Source organism: Cetorhinus maximus, chromosome 23 (genome assembly GCF_964194155.1).
Source record: "Cetorhinus maximus chromosome 23, sCetMax3.hap1.1, whole genome shotgun sequence".
Taxonomy (NCBI): Eukaryota; Metazoa; Chordata; class Chondrichthyes; order Lamniformes; family Cetorhinidae; genus Cetorhinus; species Cetorhinus maximus.
In genome coordinates, this window is record NC_135901.1 from 26,136,999 (window position 1) to 26,163,073 (window position 26,075).

At 44.6% G+C, this 26,075-nt stretch overlaps 3 protein-coding genes and 1 long non-coding RNA gene across 4 annotated transcripts in view; all 4 read right to left on the bottom strand.

The window, feature by feature from the left end:
* LOC144697917 (uncharacterized) overlaps window positions 1–6,388 on the bottom strand; it is a 32,075-nt gene extending 25,687 nt beyond the window's left edge. Inside the window, exon 1 of the mRNA XM_078569879.1 lies at window positions 6,334–6,388. The gene's annotated coding sequence lies outside the window, so the exon portion shown is untranslated. The remainder of the gene's footprint in view (window positions 1–6,333) is intronic.
* Window positions 1–26,075, bottom strand: part of LOC144697374 (uncharacterized) — a 232,790-nt gene that overhangs the window by 13,779 nt on the left and 192,936 nt on the right. The window lies entirely within an intron of this gene.
* On the bottom strand, window positions 11,370–13,323 carry LOC144698442 (uncharacterized; the record flags this gene model as incomplete). The annotated part of the gene is made up of 1 exon (XM_078570382.1): window positions 11,370–13,323. A coding segment is annotated over one exon (930 nt), but the record flags the coding sequence as incomplete, so codon positions are not given.
* LOC144697324 (uncharacterized) lies at window positions 21,670–23,982 on the bottom strand. The gene has a single exon (XM_078569307.1). The coding sequence runs from the start codon at window positions 23,455–23,457 to the stop codon at window positions 23,074–23,076; it is 384 nt and encodes a 127-aa protein (XP_078425433.1). The 5' UTR covers window positions 23,458–23,982; the 3' UTR covers window positions 21,670–23,073.

The window sequence follows — 26,075 nt, forward strand, 5'->3', positions numbered from 1 at the left end:
CAGGAGAGCTTCCTGAGACAATATGTAGATAGTCCAACGAGGGAAGGGGCAATACTGGACCTGGTATTAGGGAATGAACCCGGCCAGGTGGTCGAATTTTCAGTAGGAGAGCATTTTGGGAAAAGTGACCATAATTCAGTAAGTTTCAAGGTACTGGTGGATAAGGAAAACAGGAGTCCTCGGGTTAAGGTGCTTAATTGGGGGAAGGCTAATTATAACAATATTAGGCAGGAACTGAGGAATCTAGACTGGAGGAGAATGTTTGAGGGCAAATCAACAACTGACATGTGGGGGGCTTTCAAATGTCAGTTGATAAGAATTCAGGACCGGCATGTTCCTGCTAGGATGAAGGATAAGCATGGCAAGTTTCAGGAACCTTGGATAACGAAGGATATTGTGAGATTAGTCAAAAAGAAAAGGGAAGCATTCGTAAGGGCTAGAAGGCTGGGAACAGATGAAGCCCGTGGAGAATACAAAGAAAGTAGGAAGAACCTTAAGCAAGGAGTCAGGAGGGCTAAAAGGGGTCATGAAAAGTCACTGGCAACCAGGATTAAGGAAAATCCCAAGGCCTTTTATACATATGTAAAGAGCAAGAGGGTAGCCAGGGAAAGGGTGGGCCCACTCAGGGACAGAGGTGGGAATCTGTGTGTGGAGCCAGAAGAAATGGGAGAGATACTGAATGAATACTTCTTATCAGTATTCACCAAAGAGAAGGACTTAGCGGTCGATTTGTCTAGGGAAGAGTGTGTAGATAGCCTGGATCATGTTGAGATCAAAAAAGAGGTGTTAGGCGTCTTGAAGAATATTAAGGTGGATAAGTCCCCAGGGCCAGATGGGATCTACCCCAGAGTACTGAGGGAGGCAAGGGAGGAGATTGCTGGGGTCTTGACAGAAAGCTTTGTATCCTCACTGGCTACGGGTGAGGTCCCAGAGGACTGGAGAATGGCCAATGTTGTTCGATTGTTTAAGAAGGGTAGCAGGGATAATCCAGGAAATTACAGGCCGGTGAGCCTTACGTCAGGGAAATTATTGGAGAAGATTCTTCGTGACAGGATTTAATACCATTTGGAAGCAAATGGGCGTATTAGTGAGAGGCAGCATGGTTTTGTGAAGGGGAGGTTGTGTCTCACTAACTTGATCGAGTTTTTCGAGGAAGTGACAAAGATGATTGACGATGGAAGGGCAGTGGATGTTATCTACATGGATTTCAGTAAGGCCTTTGACAAGGTCCCTCATGGCAGACTGGTACAGAAGGTAAAGTCGCACGGGATCAGAGGTGAGCTGGCAGGATGGATACAGAATTGGCTTGGTCATAGAAGACAGAGGGTAGCAGTGGAAGGGTGCTTTTCTGAATGGAGAGCTGTGACTAGTGGAGTTCCGCAGGGATCAGTGCTGGGACCTTTGCTGTTTGTGGTATACATAAATGATTTGGAGGAAAATGTAACTGGGCTAATTAATAAGTTTGCAGACGACACCAAGGTTGGAGGAGTTGCAGATAGTGAAGAGGATTGTCAAAGGATACAACGGGATATAGATCGGTTGGAGACTTGGGCGGAGAAATGGCAGATGGAATTTAATCTGGACAAATGCGAGGTAATGCTTTTTGGAAGGTCTAATACAGGCAGGAATTACACAGTAAATGGCAGAACCCTTAAGTGCATCGACGGGCAGAGGGATCTGGGTGTACAGGTCCACAGGTCACTGAAAGTGGCAACGCAGGTGGATAAGGTAGTCAGGAAGGCATATGGCATGCTTCCCTTCATTGGCAGGGGTATTGAGTATAAAAGCTGGGAAGTCATGCTGCAGCTGTATAGAACCTTGGTTAGGCCACACTTGGAATATTGCGTGCAATTCTGGTCACCACATTAGCAGAAGGATATGGAGGCATTGGAGAGGGTGCTGAGGAGGTTTACCAGGATGCTGCCTGGTCTGGAGGTTATCAGCTATGAGGAGAGGTTGGAGAAACTCGGATTGTTCTCACTAAAGCGACGGAGATTGAGGGGCGACTTGATAGAAGTTTACAAAATTATGAATGGCATGGACAGAGTAGATAGTCAGAAGCTTTTTCCCAGGGTGGAAGAGTCAATTACTAGGGGACATAGATTTAAGGTGAGAGGAGAAAACTATAAAGGTGATGTGCGGGACAAGTTTTTTACGCAGAGGGGAGTGCGTGTCTGGAATTCGCTGCCAGAGATGGTGGAAGCAGGTACGATAGTGGTGTTTAAGAGGCAGCTTGACAAATACATGAATAGGATAGGAATAGAGGGATACGGACCCCGAAAGTGCAAAATGTTTTAGTTGATGGGCAATATGATCGGCGCAGGCTTGGAGGGCCGAAGGGCCTGTTCCTGTGCTGTACTTTTCTTTGTTCTTTGTTCAATCACATTGTGGGGTCTGGAGTCACATGTTGGCCAGATAAGGATGGCAGATTTCCTTCCCTAAAGGGGCATTAGTGAACCAGATGGGTCATTACAACATTCAACAATGGTTTCATCATTTAGGCTTTTAATTCCAGATTTTAATTGAATTCAAATTCTACCATCTGCCATGGCCGGATTCAAATCCAGGTCCCCAGAGCATACCCTCTCTGGATTACTAGTCCAATGACAATACCACTATGCCATCGCCTCCCCTTGTAGCCACTTCATATCTTCCTCACAACACACATTCCCGCCTAGCTTTGTATCATCCGCGAACTTGGAAATATTACATTTGGTCCCTACATCCAAATCATTGACGTATTGTGAACAGCTGGGGCCCAAGTACTGATGCTTGAGGTGCCCCACAAGTCACAACTTGCCAACACGAGAATAACCTGCTTATTCCTGCTCTCCAATCCTTAATCCATGCCAGTAGATTGCCTCTTATCCCATTTGCTTTTATTTTGCTAATCAACCTCCTGTGGGGGACTTTATCAAATGCCTTCTGAAAATCCAAGTACACCATGTCCATTGACTCTCCTTTATCAATTTTGTTAGTAACATCCTAAAAAGCTCCAAGTTCGTCAAACATGATTTCTCATTCGCAAATCCATGCTGACTATGCCCAATCAGATCATTATCCAAGTGTCCATTTATCACATCCTTTATAATGGATTATAGCATTTTCCTTACTACTGATGTGAGGTTAACAGGTCTGTAGTTCCCTGTTTTCTTTCTCCCTCCCTTCTTAAATAGTGGGGTGAAATTTGCTACCTTCCAATCTTCAGGAACCATTCCAGAATCTATAGAATTTTGGAAAATGATCACCAGTGCATACACTATCTCTATAGCAACCTCTTTTAGCCCTCTGGGGTGCAGAATATCAGGTCCCAGTGACTTATCAACTTTCAGTCCCATTAAATTCTTCAATACAATCTTCTGACTTATACCAATTTCCTTCAACTCCTCATTCTCCCTAGTCCCTTGGATCTCTAAATCTGGGAGATTCCCTTTACCTTCCTGTGAAAACAGATACAAACCAATCATTTAGCTTCTCTGCCATTTCTCTGTTCCCCATTATGAATTCTCCTGACTCTGCCTGTAATGGACCCACATTTGTCTTAGCCAAATACTTCCGTTTTACATTCCTATAGAAGCTTTTCCAGTCCACTTTTATATTTTCTGCTGGATTGCAGTCATATTCTATTCTCCCTTTCTTTACCAGTTTCTTGGTCTTCCTTTGCTGTATTCTCAAAACCTCCCAAACCTCAGGTTTACTACTCCTTCTGGCAACTTTATAAGCCTTTTCTTTTCGTCTTATGCAATCCTTAACTTCTTTTGTCAGCCATGGTTGACTGACTTTTTGGGTTTTTGCACCTCGAATGAATGCACAGGTGCTGTAAGCTATGTAATAGTTCTTTGAAGACTATCCATTGCCAATGTACAGTCATACCTTTTAATATATTTTCCCAATCCATCTCAGCCAATTTGTCCCTCACTCCATCATAATTTCCTTTATTCAACTTTAACACGCTTGCTTCAGAGTGAACTACCTCACTTTCAAACATAATGTGAAATTCTATCATATTGTGGTCACTCATCCCTAAAGGGTCTTTTACAACAAGATTATTAATTAGCCTCTTTTCATTATATAATACCAGATCTAAAATATCCTGTTCTCTTGTCAGTTCCTCAATATACTGCTCGAGAAAACCATCCCAACACACTCCAGAAACTCGTCTTCCACAGCTTTAGTGCTCAATTGGTTTACCCAGTCTATATGCAGATTGAAGTCACCCATGATTACTGCATTGCCCATGCTACAAGCTTCTCTCATCTCCTGATTAATACCATGCCCCACATTATCACCACTGTTTGGTGGCCAGTAAACAACTCCAGTCAATGTCTACTGCCCTTTGCTGTTTCTTAGCTCCACTCAAACAGATTCCACGCATTGTTCTCCCTATCTGAGATCCTCCCTTACTAATGCACTGATCCCATCCCTTATTATCAGCGTAACTCCACCTCCTTTCCCTTCTTGTCTGTCCTTCCTAAACGTCGAATATTCTTGAATATTCAGTTCCCAGTCTTGGTCACCATGCAGCCATGTTTCTGTAATGGCAATTATATCATACTCATTCACCTCTATTTGTGCCTTTAGATCATCTACCTTATTGCGAATGTTGCGCGCATTCAGATGGAGTGCCCTAAACTTTGTCTTTTTGACATCATTTCATATTCGAAGCATACTCAAAGCTCTGCTTTGTTTCTCTTGCCTTATGGTCTCAATACTACTTCCTGTTACCAACTTAACTTTCTTCCAATTTGGACAAACCCCCTGACAAGCTTGTTTAAACCCACCCCAACAGCATTAGCAAATCTCCCTGTGAGTACATCAGTCCCAGTCCTGTTAAGATGTAATCTGTCCAGTTTGTACAGGTCCAACCTGCCCCAGAACTGGTCCAATGCCTCAGAAATCTGATGCCCTCCCTCCTACAGCAATTCTTCAGCCACGTATTTAATCGATCAATCCTCCTATTCCCATGCTCAGTAGTACGTGGCACTGGGAGTAATCCTGAGATTACTGCTCTTGAGCTCCTGCTTTTTAATTTGCTTCCTAACTCCCTGAAATCTACTTTCAGGACCTCGTCCCTCTTCCTACCTATGTTGTTGGTATCAATGTGGACCACGACTTCCAGCTGATCCCCCTCCCCCCGAAGGATGTCCTGCAGCCACTCCGTGACATCCTTCACCCTGGCACCAGGGAGGCAACACACCATCCTCGAGTCACCTTTACTGCCACAGAAACACGTGTCTGATCCCCTGATTATGGAATCCCCTATCACAATTGCCCTTCCATTCTTCTTCCTCCCCATCCCCCGTACAGCTGAATCGCATGTGGTGCCACAGACTTGGCTCTGGCTGCACTCCCCTGAGAAACTATCACCCTCATCAGCATCCAAAATGGAAAACCAATTAGCAAGCAGGATAGACTCAGGGGACTCCTGCACTACCTGCCTGGTTCTCTTAGACCGCCTGGTGGTCACCCATTCCCTCTTTGGCTGTACGCTTCTGACCTGCGGTGTGACCACCTCCCTAAATGTGCTATCCACGTAGTCCTCTGCCTCGCAGATACACAACAGTGACTCCAGCCACCACTCAAGTTCTGAAACCCAGAAATTCAGACAATATAAATATTTTTCTTGGTTTGAGTTCAGTGTGTGTGAATCCTCCCCTTCTAACCCCCTGTAAAAGGAGTTTCCAAAATCTATCCCTGTCAGTCCATGATGGAAATTCATAACATTCACTTCTCATGTTTCCTGGCCCAGGATGATTGCATAAGTGCCCTGCTGCACATTGCCTTTTGTCGTCATTAGCAGTCCCTTGATTTGAGGATGACGTCTACTGTGTCATGAGTTTCTGCAATGGGTCTTCATCTCGCTGAACAGAGATGTGGGTCTTTGGACACATAGGGCAGAAATTCCCATGAGGCATTAGGATCAGGAGAGCAGGATTTGCTTCCTTTTCTTGCCTTCTGTGCACCGCACTGCCTCATCAATAAGACGCTGGGACTTAAAGGGTAATGCAGCTTGATGGTCAAGTTGTCACCATTCTGAACTATGGGGAACAAACTTTTCCGTGTCATTAAAAACATTGTCCCCTACAAAGATGGCGGCCGCACATGCGCCTGCTGCACATTGCCCCCAATAAACATAGCGACCCGGTGTCTGGAAGCTGTGGCCTCGCTCCATGCAAACGGGGGACCGATAAGATCTTTTTCTGGGTTTGGGCTTGCCCAACATGTTTACGAAGCCTCCCCGCCCAATCGCCGGATCCATTGCTCCCTTTGTCCCGCCATCTTCCTCTTACCGATTGCAGATCTGACGAAGAAATGCCTCTGCATCGCCATTACCTGCATTGCGTATGCTTCAGTCACAGCCTGGCCCCGCCCCTCATTCACTCCGATTGGTTGGAGGACAAACCGCTCCCTCGCGATCCTCCAACCCCACCCCTTCTTCTCATTGATGTAGGCTTTTCAGAGATCTTGGGATTCTCTTCAAATCGTTCCAGGGTGTTGTCCCTAAAGGCTAAATACACATTCTATTTTTATATAATTCTCTGCATCCAGATCCTTTTAAGCAAGCCTCGGAAATGAGGAAATAATGAGTTGTTGCCCAGATTTAAAGTGATTTGTAAAAGAAGCAAACTTAGAAAAAGTTAGAAAAAACTTTTTCACATGAGTGGTTTGCTGGAAATCTGAAATAAAAACAGAAAATGCTAACACAGTTAACGTTTCAAGTCCGTATGACTTCTTAAGCTTTGAAGAATCATACGGACTCAAACGTTAACTCGGTTTCTTTCTCCACAGATGCTGCCAGACCTGTTGAGTTTTACCAGCATTTTCTGTTTTCATTAACCTAATGTCTGTTCACAGGTTCTAATCGTATCCTAACTATGACTTGCTAGAACCAATTTTGATTGCAGATCATCAATTTTAAAATGTGTAAGTGCCTTTACATGGCTGATCATCCAACTCAATAGCCTGCTGCCGCTTTCTCCCCATATCCTTTGATCCTTTTCGCCCCAAGAGCTATAACTAACTCCTTCTTGAAAACATACAATGTTTTGGCCGCAACTACTTTCTGTGGTAGTGAATTCCACAAGCTCACCACTCTCTGGGTGAAGACATTTCTCCTCATCTCAGTCCTAAATGGTTTAACCCGTATCCTCAGACTGTGATCCCTGCTTCTGGACTCCCCCGCCATCGGGAACATCCTTCCTGCAACTAACCTGTCTAGTCCTGTTAGAATTTTATAGGTTTCTATGAGATCCTCCCTCATTCTTCTGAACTCCAGCGAATATAATCCTAACCGATTCAATCTCTCCTCATATGACAGTCCTGCCATCCCAGGAATCAGTCTGGTAAACCTTTGCTTCACTCCCTCAATAACAAGAACATCCTTCCTCAGATAAGGAGACCAAAACTGCATACAATATTCCAGGTGTGGTCTCACCAAGACCCTGTACAATTGCAGCAAGACATCCCTATTCCTGTACTCGAATCCTCTGGCTAGGAAGGCCATTTGCCTTCTTTACCACCTGCTGTACCTGCATGCTTACCTTCAGCGACTGGTGTATGAGGACACCCAAATCTCGTTGCACATTCCCCTCTCTCAATTTATAGCCATTCAGATAATCTGCCTTCCTGTTTCTGCTTACCCCTTTAAATTAAATTAAACCTTTTGGAAGATACTTAACATCAATTACCAAAGGGCCGTTCTTCCCTGCTCCTTGTTGTCACAGAATATAGCCCTTACAAATGATGAACTACAAAATAAGATCTTAAAAACTATAAGCGATAAAAATAGTAAATACTTACCCGACTGTACTCTCAGTACTTAAAGGATCACCTCGTTCCCTCATCACCAAACTCCCTCAGTCATCTCTGCTCTCCCAGCTTCTCTTCACCTCCGACACCTCTCGCGCTCCTGTTCAACTCCCAGCTCCTCTCGCGCTTTTCAACTCCCGGCTCCTCTCGCGCTTCTCTTCAACTCCCGGCTCCCCTAGCGTTTCTCTTCAACTCCCGGCTCCCCTAGCGTTTCTCTTCAACTCCCGGCTCCTCTCGCGCTTCTCTTTAACTCCCGGCTCATCTCGCGCTTCTCTTCAACTCCCGGCTCATTTCGCGCTTCTCTTCAACTCCCGGCTCCCCTAGCGTTTCTCTTCAACTCCCGGCTCCTCTCACGCTTCTGTTCAACTCCCGGCTCCTCTCATGCTCTTTTTCAACTCCTGGCTCCTCTCTCACTCCTTTTCGACTCCCGGCTCCTCTCGCGCTTCTTTTCAACTCCTGATATCTTTCCAGCTGCCGGCTCCAGCAGGAGAGTTTAAAATTGAAAACTGAAATTGTTTCAGAGCTGAGTATTTTTGACCATTCGTTTACAATTTATAGCTTTTCATGCTCTGCTCTGTTTTCTGTGAGAGGTTCCATGGCTCTGGGGCTGGTGTTACTCCTTTACTGTGGATCTGAATCCATTGCTCTGTTTCACCTCTGCCCTCCTTGATCACCTCTCTGCCATTGTCTAACTTCCTCTGTCTCTAATAATGAATGTATTTTAGTTTTGTTTCGCATTTTACTGTTCCCTCTGCCAACCATATATAAACGAGGTTTCCACTGCTACCCATCCCCTGACCATGTGCTGCTGGCTTACCAGCTCTTCTGCTTTTGAGCTTATATTGATCATCAAATTTTGCACCATTTTTGTTGCCTGTAATTCATTCTACAGGTCCTGAATCATTCATTTTGTTTCTCTCTCCACCGATTCCAGCATATATTGTCAGTCCCAGTTGCCTGTGGAGAAGATGATGTTTGACCTTCTTGAACCGCTGCAGTCCATGTGGTGAAGGTGCTCCCACAATGCTGTTAGGTAAGCAGTTGCAGGATTTTCACCCAGTGATGATGCAGGCAAACACTTCTGTCTCTGATCTACAGACACCACATTCTGAGAAGATTGAATTGAACAGTAAAGTTCCCCCAGGGCTCATGAGTGAGATGGAATGGCAATTATTGGAATTCTCCACTTAGAATAAAAGAGCAAAATCACACCACCAGATGGTAATTGCAATGACTCAGCCTGGGTAAAGTTAATGGAATTTGTCAATCCATCAGGGGGAGATGGTGGTGTAGTTGCGATATCACTGGACCTGTAATCCAGATGTTCAGGCTAATGCTTGGAGACATGGATTCAAATCGCACCATGACTGCTAGTGCAATTTAAAGTCAATTAACTGAATCTTGGATTCATTACTGAATCTGCTGTCCTCACCTGGTCTGGCCTACATGTGACTCCACAGCAATGTGGTTGACTCTTAACTGTGTTCTGAAATGGTCTGAGTGCAATTAGGAATGGCCACATTCCATGAAAGAATTTTTTTTAAAAAATTGTCATAGTGAAAGTGTCCATGAAACTAGTAAAATGTCTTGGGAGATGTTTGTATTTTTTTTAAAGAAAATTGCATTTATAACCTGGCCACTTTCAGAGGGAGCAAAATTAAAGTGGAGAGGGATATAGAATCTGGATTTAGAAAATATCCACAAGCTGGATGCAGGTGAACAGAAAGCTGGAGAATCTTTAAAGTCCATGCATGAACTTTTGTTTGAACCATATGTATTTACGACTTGCCAATAATTTAGAATTCTATGAGATGAACTGCAGGTGGGGAGGATGAATCAAAGTCAATAGTTATCACCATTTACTGGAAAAGTTTTTACATTTATTCTTGGTGCAGCTCAATGGTTTGTGTTGCTGATTCTGATAATTCTAGTAGCTTTAGTATGTTATTGACAGAACGTAATAAAGAAATTATGAAAACATAGCTTAGAAATAGCTGGGTTAAGCAGAAATCAGTTTGTGAGAAGTCAATAAGAATATTCCCTTCTCGAGGTGGGGAGATCTGTAATAAATCACTGTCCAATATTCTTATAAAATCTTAAGAAATTCATTATTATAGGATTGACACGTTCTCTCTCACTTATGAATAAAGCTTCCTGGAATGACAAGCACAGGACAGTGTAGGCCTATTATCTTTGACAAGGACATGTATCTACCACAGAAACTGAAACAAGACAAACTTGGTGGGGTGGGAAATCTCATGACCCATATGTAAACCAACTGTCTGAATAAAGATTAAACAGGATGTCGTAGCAAGCAATGAGCCACAAAATGACTTAACAGACTTCCAATAGGAATAACAGGGATTTTCTTGAATATCTGGCCCTTGCTAATGGACAAGTGAATAAGTGATTGACGTAAGACCCTCAGGAATAAGGTACATGAACGGGCTTTCGAGAGGAAAAATCATTTCAGACAGGAAAGAGCTTCTCAAAATGATGCATGTTGGCTTCGGCCAAACACTTTGGCTCAAGGAGACTGAGAAACTGTGACCTCCAGCCACGGAGATCAGCATCCCCCTGATCCGGGACCAGTAAACCATTCCGAGGAGACTGTGACCTCCAGCCATGGAGATCAGCACCCCCCTGATCCAGGACCAGTAAACCATTCCGAGGAGACTGTCACCTCCAGCCATGGAGATCAGCATCCCCCCTGATCCGGGACCAGTAAACCATTCTGAGGAGACTGCCACCTCCAGCCACGGAGATCAGGATCCCCCTGATCCAGGACCAGTAAACCATTTTGAGGAGACTGCCACCTCCAGCCACAGAGATCAGCATCCCCCTGATCTGGGACCAGTAAACCATTCTCACCTGTTATGGGTCATATGTCTTTTCTGCCTACTTAACTGACGTATCATATCAAAACTGTTGCTTGTTAATAAAATGCTTTAAAATCACCTACGACTTTGACTCCCTTTTTGGATAATCTGTGACTCCTGGACTAAAATCTTACAATTGTCCATGAGAGTAAATGAAGATACGAGAACTGAAATAATCTAGAGTAATGATGAGGTGTTAGTTGTGGTTCAGTGGTTACATTCTTATCTCTGAGTCAGGAGGTTGTGGGTTCAAATCCACATCCAGAAACATGAGCATAAAATCCAGGTTGATATTCTATTGCAGTACTGAGGGAGCACTGCACTGTCAGAGAACCCGTCTTCCAGTTGAGACCTTCAACTATGGCCTCGTCTGCCCTCTCAGTTGGTGTAAAAGTTCCCAGAATGTTATTCCAAAGAGCAGGGGAGTTCTCTTTGCTGTACTGCTTCAAATTTATCCCCAAACAAACATCACTGAACAGATTATGTGGTCTCAGTCACATTTCTATTTGTGGGATCTTGCTGTGCACAATTTGGTGACTGCATTTCCTACATTACAACAGTGATTACACTTCAAAAAAACTTCATTGGCTGTAAAGCACTTTGGGCCATCCTGAAGTTGTGAAAGGCGCCATATAAATACCATTAACAAAGGAGAAAAGGTCCAAAAATGGAACAGTTGATAACAGGACATCAATCAGTCTCCTCCTATCTTAGAGAAATCAAGGACTCGGACAATGTGTGTTTGACACTAAGCTGATTTATTTAACTTATATATTTTTTTTATTCATTCATGGGATGTGGGCTTCGCTGGCTGAGCCAGCATTAATTGCCCACCCTTAATTGCCCTTGAGTAGTGATGAGCTGCCTTCTTGAACCGCTGCAGTCCATGTGGTGCAGGTACACCCACAGTGCTGTAGGTACACCAACAGTGCTATCCAGAATATTAAACTCCAGCCCAGTTACAGGGATTATTTACATCAGCAGGTAGTATGCAGGTACAGCAGGTAATAAGGAAGGCAAATGGAATTTTGGCATTTATTGCTAAAGGAATAGAGTATAAAAATAGGGAAGTGTTGTTGCAACTGTACAAGGCATTGGTGAGACCACACCTGGAATACTGTGCACAGTTTTGGTCCCCTTACTTGAGGAAGGATGTAGTTGCATTGGAGACAGTTCAGAGGAGGTTCATTAGATTGGTTCCAGAGATGCGGGGCTTGTCTTATGAGGAGAGATTGAGCAGTTTAGGCCTAAACAGTCTAGAGTTTGGAAGGATGAGAGGAGATCTAATTGAGGTATATAAGACGCTAAAGGGGATAGACAGAGTAGATGTGGAGCAGATGTTTCCCCTTGTGGGGCATTCTAGAATGAGAGGCCATAGTTTTAGGCTAAGGGGTGGTAGATTTAAATCAGAGATGAGGAGGAATTACTTTTCTCAAAGGGTTGTGAATCTGTGGAATTCACTACCTCAGAATGCAGTGGATGCCTGGATGCTGAATAAATTTAAGGAGGAGAAAGACAGATTTTTAATTAGTAACAGGTTGAAAGGTTATGGGGAGAGGGCAGGAAATTAGAGTTGAGGCCGAAACGAGATCAGCCATGATTGTATTGAATGGCGGGGCAGGCTCGAGGGGCTGAATTGCCTACTCCTGCTCCTAGTTCTTATGTTCTAACAGAAATAAACTCCAACTTTCAGATTGAACATGGTTCAGTCCTGGATGTGATTAACAGCAGCAGTAACTGCAGAATCCAAGCCCTGTAACCTGTGAGCTCGCTGGTGTGTCTGCAGGGTGGATGAACGACAGAATCCCTTCCCACAGATGGAGCAGGTGAACGACCTCTCCCTGGTGTGAACGCGCTGGTGTTTTAGCCTGAGGGAATGCTGAATGAATCCCTTCCCACATACGGAGCAGGTGAACGGCCTCTCTCCAGTGTGAGTGCGCTGGTGAGTCAGCAGATCCATTTTGCCTTTAAAACTCTTCTCGCAGTCGGAACATTTAAAAGGTCTCGTGTCAGAGTGAACACGTTGGTGTGAAGTGAGGTGGGGAAGCTGAGTGAATCCCTTTCCACACTCAGTGCAGGTGAATGGTCTCACCCCAGTGTGAATGCGCTGGTGTCTCAGCAAGGTGGATAACTGAGTGAACCCCTTCCCACACACAGAACAGGTGAACGGCCTCTCCCCAGTGTGAACTCGCTGATGATCCAACAGTTTGCATAACTGAGTGAATGCCATCCCACACTCAGGGCATGCGAATGGTTTCTCCCCAGTATGAACTCGCTGATGTAACTGAAGGCTGGATAACTGAGTGAATCGCTTCCCACACTCAGCACAGGTGAACGGCCTCTCCCCAGTGTGAACTCGCTGGTGAGTCAGCAGGTTTTGTTTTCTTTTAAAGCTCTTCTCACAGTTAAAACATTTAAAAGGTCTCGTGTCAGAGTGAACAAGTTGGTGTGCAGTGAGGTGGGTTAGTCGAGTGAATCCTTTCCCACACTCAGAACAGATGAACGGCCTTTCCCCGGTGTGACTGCGTCGATGAATTTCCAACGCAGATGGTGATGTGGATCCCTTCCCACAGTCTCCACATTTCCATGGTTTCTCCGTGGTGTCAATCTCCTTGTGTCGCTCCAGGTTGGATGATTAGTTGAAGTCTCGTTCACACAGAACACGTGTGGTTTCTCCCCACTGTGAATGGTGCAATGTAGTTTCAGGACGTGTAACTGGTTAAAGCTCTTTCGACAATCAGGGCACTGGAACACTCTCATTCGGGTGTGAGTGTGTTGGTTTTTTTCCAGTCCCAGGCAGAACATACAAAAAATTCTCCTTCCACATTCAAATGCCGATGATATTCAGGTCCTGATGAATCGAGTGACTTTGTCAGATCTGCAGAAATTTTTGCAAATTATCTCCTTCTAATCCCTGGAAAAGGAGTTGACAGAGTCAGTACCACTATCAGCCCAGGATAGAAATTCAGAATAGGCAACTCTAGTTCCGATGGAACATTCTTTCTTCTCTTGTTTCCCCAAAGATGTGGTTCAATCAAAGTAAAAGAAGAGAAAATCAGCAACAAAGTCCCAACAAGAGTTCAGAGAACCTTTCTATATCAACTAGAATGTTGTTCTCCGTGTATATGAAACACTCCGAACCCTGATGTCCCCACCAATTATGGAAGATGGACACCACTTGCTCCCTGTGCACGGTTACCTAGGCACAGACGAGGCTGCGAAAGAGGCTGGCACCTAGTGTAAACCCACCCCCATCCCCACCATATGCCCCTTACATCTTGGATCTGCAAATTGTTGTTTTAACCAAGACCAGGTCCAGGATAAGATCCTCTAACTTACCTAGTCCCTCCACATTGGGCAGGCAAAGATTATAACCAAGCCCTTCAGGTAACTATACAGGGGTTGCAACCTCTCATAGGCCCATGGATTCCTCTGGGCTGCAAACATCACCTGGGTTCAGATGAATCGACCGGACCCGAGAACTCGGTTGGGAACAAAGACCCTAAAGGTCCGCCTACTCGGTTACGTCACCGACCCGCCAGCGCATGCGCTCTGCGCCCTGCTAAGCCAAGATGGTGGCCGTTCACTTGGGCCTGTTTCTTGGTCTCCTACGCGAAGCTGCAAACGCGGGAGCTGCAGGTTCGTATTTGCGGCTTGAGGTTTTCACCAGGTGTTTAGAAACCCTCCCCGTTGACCCGCCGGCTCCATCGCTCTCTCCGCGTTTCCGCATCCTTACCGGTTTGGGGACACGACAGACAAGAGACTCTCCAGAGCCATCACTAAGCATGCTCCAAACAATGGGCGGTACTGCGCATGCGTCCTACTCCTGTTGTGGGGATAGGGGTCATTCAAAATCGCGGGGGATGCTGGGTAACGTTCCCGCCATCGGGAACTGATCTATCGTTTTATCTCCACCTTTTAGCCCATTTCGATCCCTTCCCCCCACCCCACCCCCATTAGGGCCATCTGTCACTCGCTTGTCCTGCTTTCTACCCTTAATGTCACCATTAGCACATTCCTTAGATAATATCACCACCGTCAACACCTCTTTGTCCTTTTGTCTGTGATATCTTTAGCAATCTCTTCTTTGCCTCTACCTATCACTGGCCCTCTATCCAGCTCTACCTGTCCCACCCCCCCTCAACCTGCTTATATTTCACCACATTTCTATATTTCTTTAGTTCTGATGAAGAGTGATATGGACTCAAAACGTTAACTGTGTTCCTCTCCGCAGATGCTGTCAGACCTGCTGAGTTTTTCCAGCTATTTTTGTTTTTGTCTCCTTCTACCTTCTCTGCTTCAGCCAACAGTTTTTCCATCCATGGGCCTTTTAATGATCCTAGGTCAAGAATCCAGCTAGAACTAGTTTGTGTACAAGGTGATTGCGTGGGGCCTGAGCTCTGGAGGGATTTGAACAAAATAATGGTAATTTTAAAGGCTGAGGGCATCAGAATTTTACTCCCTGCTAAAGATGAAGAATGCTCCCTTAACTACTGAAAGAGCAGAAAAGTGAAACATTGTCCATCTAAATTTTGGAAATAGATTCAAAATGAGGGAGATATCAAACTCTATATCTTTAACAGACATGGAAAGAAGGAAATGAATGACCTTTAGAGATCTACTCCACTTGTGAATCAGTCACCACTCACCAACACTATTACACTGTCAGAGTTTAGGGGCTCGGAGAGAAAAAACAATGTGACCGTGAATCTAATTTGGGAAATACAGTTGAAGAAATAGGATTCAATTTATAACCTAAAGTATTGAACTTCAAAGAAAAATAATTGTTTGCAATTAATATATTCATGTTTCCCAACACCGGTGGGGAGTAGGTGTGGAGAATGTTCAGTTTATACTATTCTATTGTTCTATGTTTATGATGCATTACCTTCCCCTCCAATCTGTAACATATAAGTGGCGAACCATTCTGCCCAGAATGCTTCATGTGGGTGAATTCAGCCTATCTCCATCAGAAGGGCCTGAAACGCACAGGCGCAGGATGGCCCCTCCCTTCCCAGAGGGAAGGGATCTGCTAGACACAGCCTCTCCCACTTTACAAATATGTGGGGCTTCTTCATATTGCAACATCCCAGCCAATTGGTAGTTGTGAGGTTGCAGGAGAGTAATGCCTTTATTTATAATTCCATAATCCATCTGCCCTATCACATTGGGAATACTACCTGAACTGGGCTCTTTATTAATAATGTTACTCAGGTATGTGAAATGTGTGGAATTATTGGATCAAACTCTATGAGGTACTCTGTGTACTTAACTAACCAGTGAACCCCTAATATCTGTTTCAGCACACAGGTAGATCGATTTTTCCACAGGGATGAAGGTGAAGAGAATTATCCACCCTAGGATTCTTAGTGTGGACAGGGTGCGATGTGTTTTGAGACGGGATATCCCAGTTCTCCACCCTGGGATTCTCAGTATGAACGGGGTGGGATGTGCTTTGAGACAGGATGTCCCAGCTCTCCATCCTGGGATTCTCAGTATGAACAGGGTGTGATGTGTTTTCAGACAGGATGTCCCAGTTCTCCACCCTGGGATTCTCAGTATGAACGGGGTGGGATGTGCTTTGAGACAGGATGTCCCAGCTCTCCATCCTGGGATTCTCAGTATGAACAGGGTGTGATGTGTTTTCAGACAGGATGTCCCAGTTCTCCACCCTGGGATTCACAGTATGGACAGGGTGTGATGTGTTTTCAGACAGGATGTCCCAGTTCTCCACCCTGGGATTCTCAGTCTGAACAGGGTGGGATTTGTTTGGAGACAGGATGTCCCAGTTTTCCACACTGGGATTCTCAGTATGGACAAGGTGTGATGTGTTTGGAGTCAGGATGTCCCAGTTCTCCACCCTGTGATTCTCAGTATGAACAGGGTGGGATGTGTTTGGAGACAGGATGTCCCAGTTCTCCACACTGGGATTCTCAGTATTAACAGGGTGGGATGTGTTTGGAGACAGGATGTCCCAGTTCTCCACCTTTAAAGGGACAAAGAGAGAACCAGATGGATAGAATGGTGATGCTTTATGACATCAGTGCAGTGCCTGGGATCTAACCTCCCTGAACCCTGCTCGATATTGGCTGTGAGAGTTTGATGGGACAGCGCAGAGAGAGTTTTACTCTGTATCAAAACCGTGCTGTACCTGCTCTGTGGCACTGTTTGATGTGGTACGTTGTGGAAGTTTTACTCTGTATCTACCCTGGGCTGTACTTGCCCTGGGCATGTTTGATGGGACGATTTAGAGGGAGCTTTGTTCAGTATCTAATTCTGACACATATTGTACCTATCTTGGGAATATTTGATGGGAAAGTGCAGAGGGATATTTACTCTGTTTTTAATACATGTTGTACCTGCCCTGAATGAATTCCACATTGGAACAGGCACATTAAATTCTCTCACCATGAGAAATGCTTTAAAAGACTAAAGTAGTTAATTCACAATACTGTGCTAATGGAGAGAGGCTGTTTAAATATCCTGTGTATGGAAAGAAATGAGACACCAGTGAGTTCATCTGTGACTGCAGGGGTTGGATTCTGCTATTATTCATCTCATTCAGGCCTGGGCCATGTCAGAGTGCCAGTGAACATGAATTTCTGTGAGTCCTTTAAAATTAATTTTATTGATTTAATTAATTCTTTCATCTCAATGGCATCACAGGAATCAACTTTTATTTACTATTTGTGATTTTCAATGTCGGGGCTTTTTCCCAACATTCCCCGCAGAAGTAAATGTGCCCTATTCACTCTACAGGAACTCAGTGTGCAGGTGCAGTGCTGGACAGTATCTGAAGCATGCTCAGTGTCGCTTTGATCAGAACCATGCAAGTGCTAGATGTGCTCTTCAGGCAGGTGAGTTGATGGCACGCAGAGGATCAAGGCTTCAGGAAAAACCTGGTAAAGGCCATAAGGCCTGAATAAGAACCTGCAGGGCCCACGTTTGCCACTCTGGGGCTTTTTCCCGGGAACAGGCCTGGGTTAATGGCTGCCATCCTGCTTCAGTAAGTAGCACAGCAAATGCGTGGCCATTTTAGTGAGAGAACAGGGAGTGGATGAGGCTTCAGGATCCCAGTGACCAGGAAAGAAAGTTATTGAGTCATTGATTTCAGTACCAGTCTGCACACAACTGAGAACTGAACCCAGCCAGAGTAGAAGGAGAAAACTGGGAGTGGAGGAAAGGAATGGTGGAGATGGCACGATGAGTTTGCTTCTCATCACGAGGAGGAAAGCACCAAGACACAAACCCAAGTGAGAGTTTTCCAGTGCACTAGCTGTGGAAAGAGCTTTAACCAGTTACATTGCATGAAAAACATCACACCATTCACAGCAGAGAGAAACCGTAAACGTGTTTTGTGTGCATGGACCAGGCTTCAACTGGTCATCCAACCTAGAGACACATGGACAAGGACACAAGGCAGCATGGAGAAACTATGAAAATCTGAGGAGTGTGGGAAGGAATTCAGTTATCCCAGCTGAATGTCATCAGCGAACTCACAGAGGGGAGAGGTCATTCACCTGCCCCATCTGCTGGAAGGGATTCACTCAGTCATCTAGCCTGCTGTTACACCAGCAAGTGCACACAGGTGAGAGGTTATTCACCTGCTGTGTGCATGGGAAGAGAACCACTCAGTCATTTACCTGCTTCCTGTCTGGAAATAAATTTGCTGATAATGGATCCGCTGCTTTTCAGAGATCCTGGGATTCATTTCAAATTGTAACAGGACATTGGCCCCTAACAGGCTAAATGTATGTTGCGTTCTCACACAATTATCTGTCTCCAGACCCCTTCAAACAAGCTCAGAAAGTAGGAAACGATGTGTTGTTGTTTAATGTTTATTTCTATTACACAAGTGACTACATACTGAGACCATGAGATTACTGGATACTCACGGGAGGTCTCATCAGAAAGAGCTGAGAGTCATTCTAATCTGGTTACTCTAGTCAAAGTTAGACCAGGTCAAGAGTCCCAACCTTTTGTGTATTGAACCATTTTTCTTTTAGTAAGGTGTTGCAAACTTGATAATAAATATCAACATGTTCTGTTTTTGTTTATTAAAATGGAAAAAGTCAATCCAATTAACTCATCTTGTAAATGATTTAATCCTCTTTAGTGAGTCTGCAAGATAATGTCATTCCTTTTCTCATAGTTTGTGCCTGAAAATCTCATATCTTTCTGAGAGATTTAATGTGCGTAAGTGTCTTTACTATTGAGAAACATTTAGTAAGGTTATTAGGATTATTCAGATCTTCCTCACTTGGCCTCCCTCCATCTACATTCCACACCGCGAGGCTCAAGAAGATTCTGCCTTTTGTAGCTTCAAAGCTTTTCTCTTGGTCAGTGCAAACATTTCCATTATATTCTTTCTCCTTGTAATCTGCCTTCAAATTCTCTTAATCAACCAGACCGTGGACATTAGGGGAATTAGCATCATCGGTAATACCAGGAGGAAATTAGAGGCAGTGATTATCCAGGAATGTTGTCCTGTATTTCACACTACCTGCCACCAGGACTGATCACCCAGGATAACAATGGGCACTCAATGTTAATAGTAGGAGGGTGAATTTAACAATTTAACAAGCCATTCTTGACTTTTAGGTAATCTTACCAAATGATCAGGAGGGTGTCTGACGATCTTGGTTTATGTTCCCACTGCAATGCCTCAGGTCATGGCCAGACTATTAATGCAGTTTCCTTGAGAAGTTCAGAGGCCAGGATACTAACATCTTCAACAAAAGGCTAAAAGTTTGCTAGTCTCATCTACATTTTCATTTCTTTCACACAAATGTACATGGATACCAGATTGATCTATTCTATTGAACTATACCCAGGATGACTTATTCCAATGGCCATTTGGTGCTTTGATTTTCTCTGTCTTTTATTTTAAGTGGGTCATCCCATCAATTACCATTCTATCTCATTCATGAGCCCTGGAGGACCTTTACTGTCTCACTCAATATTCACAGAATATGGTGTTTTTACATCAGAGATAGAAATACTTGCAATCAGCTAAGACCTAACTGTCATATGTCCTGCGATCAAGCACTTTGTCTTGAAAGATAGCAAGTGGGATAAATCCAAATCTTTAAAAGGCGAAGTCTTTAGTTCAAACTGTCACAGTGGAAAGGATTAACTTCTTCGCTCGTTTGCAGAAAGTTGGAGCAAATGTTCTCAAATGTGCACAATTGTGTCAACTTTACATAACTTTTCTTTTCAGATCAAAAATGAAGCAAACACCTTTTTTGTTTCCTTATTTGACAGATCCTAATTTCTTTTGAAAAAAACTATAGAAGAAAGTTCATTAACAGGAGTCTGTTGACACAAAAAATAAACTATTTATTAAACATGAAAAAAAATGAACTAAATTACACAATTACAAAAAGGTTGGAATGATCTCAATACCAGCACAAGAAGACAATTCACATTCACACTATTCCTTTACCGCAGAAATATCTTTACAGACACATAAACCACTGAAGAGTTACCACTAGCTTCACACAAAAGCTTCTCACTTGGGACTGGCATAGTTGCAAACAGTTTTCTTCCAGTGAATTCCTGAGCATTCACTCGATGCTTATCACCCAATTTTTATCTCTCCCCGAGACACCCAAAAAATACACTTGAAATTCATTGTTTCTTCAGCTGCAAAGTGAACAAATGAGTTCCCTAAACTCCATCTTCCAGTAGCATCTCTGCTAAACTGATCAATTTACTGAGTTCTATAACTGATTATTCAGTTAACTACTGCCCCCAATAGCCTTATAATTTTTCTTATCAGAGAACTTAAAATTCCTGTCCTCTCTCCCTGACACACTCTGGACTCTCAAGGACAGATGCAACCAAAGCAGATTCCATGGATTCCTCAACAACCCACCCAGACGTTTGTCACATTGTGAGCCAACCAATCTCACTGAAACTTCGTCTTTCTCATGAGGGTTTCTAGTCGCCACATCTGAAGATCTCACCTTGGAATTTTTTCCAAAAGTCACTCCCACTTGGGCAGTTTCAACAATGGCCCACCTCTCTCCTGAGATTCCTTTCCCCTGGATTCTCGAGCACACTCAAGCATCACATTCCAAGCACAATTTCAGATCTTTGGCTGTGTCAAGCAGAACACCACTGCTCCAAAGAGGTACCCAATGGCCCGCAGCATGGAGTCACCGACCTTCAGCTGCCTTCTCAGATCTTCAGGGCTTCTCTCAAGCTCACTTCACTACAAATATGCTCACTGCAGCTCCTTATTTAACTCTGAGCCTATCTCTCTGCTCCTTTCCTTTATCTCATTTAAAGGGACCTATTCCTGTCCCTGATCTTCATCCTTTACCTGGGACTACTTTTTGGGATTTCTCCCTGGTTTTGGAACTTCTCCCTCTCCCCCTCCCGTGCCCTGCTCCCTGAGACACCTACCAGGTAATGGTGCTCCATCTCAGGTCATCTGACATGCATTTCCGAACTGCAGTTCCCGACCTCCGAACCAAAGAAGGTGAGTTGAGGTTTCATCACACGCCTTTCCAAATCACTGTAATATAACTGAAGAAAATCAAAACTAAATAAGTTGGCATTGAAGCTTCAACCTTCTTAAACCAAAAAGAGCCAAAGAGGGTGGAGCTTCCTACAGCTTGTAAGCTCCGGCTCATAACTTCAAGGCTGAAGCTTATCTTTAGGGAATCGAACTTTTCGGTGCCTTTTACAATTCCACAAGTAAATTGTGATCCATGCTAAAAGGTTCAGTAATTATAACATTTCACGTTTCTCGGCACAGAAGCTGGCAGCATTTTAAATCCCAATTGTACACTTCTCTTGCAGCTGGTGTATGGAGAAGGTCATTTCCACTGTAGATCTGCCAGAACAGAAACATCACTGTGCCCCTGGATACACTTGGTCTGCAAAAAGATAAAGTGTTTAATCATTACCATAGTGAAGGTCTTCCCTGTGACGCTAAGGACGGAGAGGCCCCTGTAGTCATTGCAATCTCCTCTGTCACCCTTGCTTTTGTATATTGTGATGATTTTTGCATCATGTCCTGTGGAACAGATGCTACCTCCCAGAGAAAGAGATAATCACAATATCTGGGACTTCCTGTGCCTGAACAGTTTGGTTGGAATTCCATCCTTGCCGGGTGCCTTTCTGCTTGCTAAGCAATAATTGGCCGGTTCGAGCTGAAATGATGTGGGTTTCTCATCCAACTCAACCATGATGCGAAGCTGCAGGAGAGTCAAACGGATACTGGGAGTTGTCCGAGTCATGGGGGTACAGCTCACAGTAGTGTTCAACCCAGTGGGACATCTGTTTATTTCTGTTGGTGAATACTTCACCATCTGTCGATTTCGGGGGGGACGGTGGGGGGCAACTTTGGTGATGGTCGGACCAAGTGCCATCTTGATCCCATCATACATGGCACATAGATTTCCGTTGTCATAGGCAGTTTGGATTTCTTGGTGTAGGCTGATCCAGTGTTTATTTACACAGTATCTCCCTGTCTTTTGCACAGCCATCTTGCCTACTTTCAAGTTGTGCAGTGTTCTAGCTGTTGGATTTATTTTGTGCATCAGGTAGGCTTTGCCTTTTGCTTCAATAACAGATGTCATCTCTGCTGAGTAGGTCTCAAACCAGCTTTTGTAGTGGGTTCCACCTTTACCAAATGTTGCTGCTGCTGTGTCAGAAATGATTGAATCAGCGACTTCTAAGCTTCATCAATATCAATGTTGATTGATGAAGCTTTTATTGATGTGCCAGTAAAATATTTTACTGTTTTGTTTCATGTTCCTTGATAATTTAATTTCATGATGGAGGTTACACTGAAGAATGTGTAAGTCAGTCAGAATTGTCAGCAAGGATTAATCAGCACTTTATAATTGGAGGTGTAAATCAGTGGAACCTTTCTGAGACTGAATTGTAGATTTTGCATCAACGATCAATTTAGGATTGAAGCAAAAGTTCAACATTTTATTGTAAACATGTTCCTGAGGAGAGTTTTTGTATTAAGGGGAAAGATCACAAATGGTGCTTTCAAAAAGGGACACTGCAGCCCCGAATGTCAGTGACATCTCCAGAATATTAAACTCCAGCTAGTTATAGAGTTGTAAATATCTGCAAAAACAAACCTAATATTGTCAGACTATCAGTCCTGGGTGTGATTAACAGCAGCAATAACAGCAGAGTCCAACCCCTGTAATCACTTGTGAACCCGCTCATGTCTCAGCAGGTATTGTGACTGAGTGAATCCCGACTCACAGAAGGAGCAGGTGAACGGTCTGTCTCCGGTGTGAACTCGCTGACGTGTCAGCAGTTGGGATGACCAAGGGAATCCCTTCCCACACACGGAGCAGGTGAATGGCTTCTCCCCACTGTGAGTGCATTGGTGTTCATTGAGGTCAGTTGACTACCTGAAACTCTTTCCACAGGAAGTACAGCTGAATGGATTCTCCTTCGTGTGCATTTGGTGGTGTGACTGGAGGGCGAATACCTGAGTGAATCCCTTCCCACACACGAAGCAAGTGAATGGTCTCCCACCCGTGTGAATTCGCTGGTGTTCAGTGAGGATGGATGAAGATTTGAACTTGTGTCCACAGGTTGTGCAGCTGAATGGCTTCTTCTCAGTGTGAACTCGCTGGTGTGACCGAAGGCCGGATGACTGAGTGAATCCCTTCCCGCACACGGAACAGCTGAACGGCTTCTCCCCTGTGTGAATGTGTTGATGGATTTCCAGCCGGGATGAAGAATTGAATCCTTTCCCACAGGCCTCACATTTCCACGGTTTCTCCATGGTGCCAGTGTCCTTATATCTCTTCAGGTTCAACAATCAGTTGAAGCCTTGTCCACACACAGAACACGTGTACAGTTTCTCCCCGCTGTGAATGGGGTGGTTTTTTCAGGCTATGTAACTGGTTAAAGCTCTTTCCACAGTCAGTTCACTGGAACTCAGGTGTGTATGTCTCAGTGATTTTCCAGTCACACTGATGTTTAAAACCTTTTCCCACAGACGGAAGAGAGAAACATTTCTCCTCCCACATTGAAAGGTTGATGACATTCAGGTCCTGGAGAATTGAGTGACTCTGTCAGATCATGCTGTAATGTTTGTTTTGAGCTTCCTGTATGTAAATCCACCCGTTCTAATACCCTGGAAGAGGAGTTTACAAAATTCATCACTGTAAATAAAGAATAGAAATTCTGAACAGACAAACTCTGGCTTCTATGGAACCTGTTTTCCTCCCTTGTTCCTGCAAAACAGTAAATCCTCATCCCACATACTCTCCCTTCTCCCCATGCTGGATTCCAAACTCCAGAGTGACCAACCATACAGGATTTTACAGAAATGTCCCATATTTGAGTCAGCTGTCCTGGGCTTCCTGGTGCCGGAATACTGGTTGTCCCATAAATTGGACCTTTCTGGTCACGCCCCACACAGAACCCTTTCCCCTACTGTTTCTGTGCAGCCAATTCACCCCATTCCCCCCTGCCTCACCAGCTCTGGCAGCATCCCACCCAACAGCCCCCACCCCGCCACCTACTCGTATGGACTCCCATGGCAGGCTATCACTTAATTTTCTCCATGAGAGGTCATCCTACCAAACCCCTCATACCTTCTCCACCATTTCTTTCTTCACTTCCAGTTTTATCCCTCTGTCTACTCTGGCTGGGTTCTGTTCTCAAGTCTCTGTGTGGAGAGTGAGAATATCATCAATGAATCAATCGTTTTCTCTCCTGGTCACTGGGACCCTGAAGCCCCGCCCACTCTTTGTTGCATCACACAGAAAGTAAAAAGCCCCGGAGCTGCAAACGCGGGACCTGCAGGTTCTGAAGAAGAGTCATACGGACTCGAAACGTTAACTCTGTCTTTCTCTCCACAGATGCTGTTAGACCTGCTGAGTTTTTCTGTTTTTGTTCTTACAGGTTGTTATTGGGGATTTGGGGCCTCCAGCGGGTGTTTCTGAATCCTCCCCGCCCACCTCCCAGGGTTTCCTTCCTTCCCACAGATCAGATTCCTCATTGATTTGAGCCCAAAGTGTAACCTCATATTTATTGTCCCCCCCTCCCCCATCCTCTGATGTGAACCATCCTCCACTCGCTGACCCAGGATGGCGGCCGTTAACCTGGACCTGTTCCCGGGAGGGAGAAGCCCCACAGCTGCAAACCAGGAGCTGATAATTATTCATAACGGTTACTCCAGCTCACAATGCCCGGGGAGTGATTGACGGGAGGGACGGACCAATGGGAAAAGGGGATGCGGCTGGGGACCCTCAAAAGAGCGGCTGGTCCTCCAACCAATCGGACTGAATGAGGGGCGGGGCTGAGCCCATAACTCCGCGTGCGCCCTGCTGCACACTGTCCCCGATGAAGATGGCGGCTCTTAGCTCGGGTCTGTCTTGGGGAAAAACCTGAGAAGTTTTCGCCCGTTCAAATGCCGTAGCCGAGCTTCATATTCGGAGCTTGGAACCTACACGAGGTGTTTTTGAAGCCTCCCAACCTACCCGCCGCATTCTTCCATTCATGACCCAACCGGAGATGACTCGCCGGCTGAGAATTTTGACACAGCCACTTCTGTCATCCGTTTTCATCGGTATTGCGCATGCTCCAGCTCACGGTGCCCGGCTGATTGGCAGCAACTCCGGACCAATAGGTAAACGGGGTGGGGGGGGCGGGTCTGGAGGACGGATAGGGTGTGGTTGGTCCTCAAGCCAATCAGAGTGAATGAGGGGCGGGGCTGAGCCCGGATCTCCCTCATTGGCTGAAACTCTGCATCATTTTAAAAGCTGATTTGTCTCAAACTCCAGGAGAAAACTGGACCTTTCTGTTTGTGGCTTTAAACAGATGAAACCCTGTGGGTGTGGAGCAAACATTTCAACATTTGTCACTGAAATGTGGGAACATGGTGAAACAATGTACAAACAATTCAGGGGCTGACTTTAAGGAATAACTGGGCAGACAGGGAATTTCACCATTAGAACAAGGAGAGTCCCTGGTTTCAATAAATTAACTAGCAGAAGAGTAAGGGCATGTTAGGGAGAAGGTTAATGCTATCATCATTCAGAAAAGCAAATAATATAAAGGAAGAACTGATTTCAAAGACAATCTCTTGTGTGTATGGTTGAGATATGCTGAATAAGTTTAAAAGGGGTTTTCTATATTAGACAATCACATTCAAATCTAGAACTCTCATATGGATTGGTGTTCGGTGGGAAGATCTGGATCAGTGTTTTACTCCAAGAAGCCTTAAAATCAGAGTGACAGTATTTCTGAACTGATTCCTGTGATAGCAGCAATCCCATTGCTAACTGTCAGTATGACCAATGGAAGTATTTAAAGTGGAGACCATAGGGGTGCTTAAGGATGTTGTACACAACGAATTTGTCTGAGGTTATCCTCATCTGAGAATAGCAGTGA

Bases quoted from the DNA above. Each gene is read 5' to 3' on its own strand.
- LOC144697324 (XM_078569307.1), bottom strand. From the start codon at position 23,457: ATGGAGAAACCGTGGAAATGTGAGGCCTGTGGGAAAGGATTCAATTCT.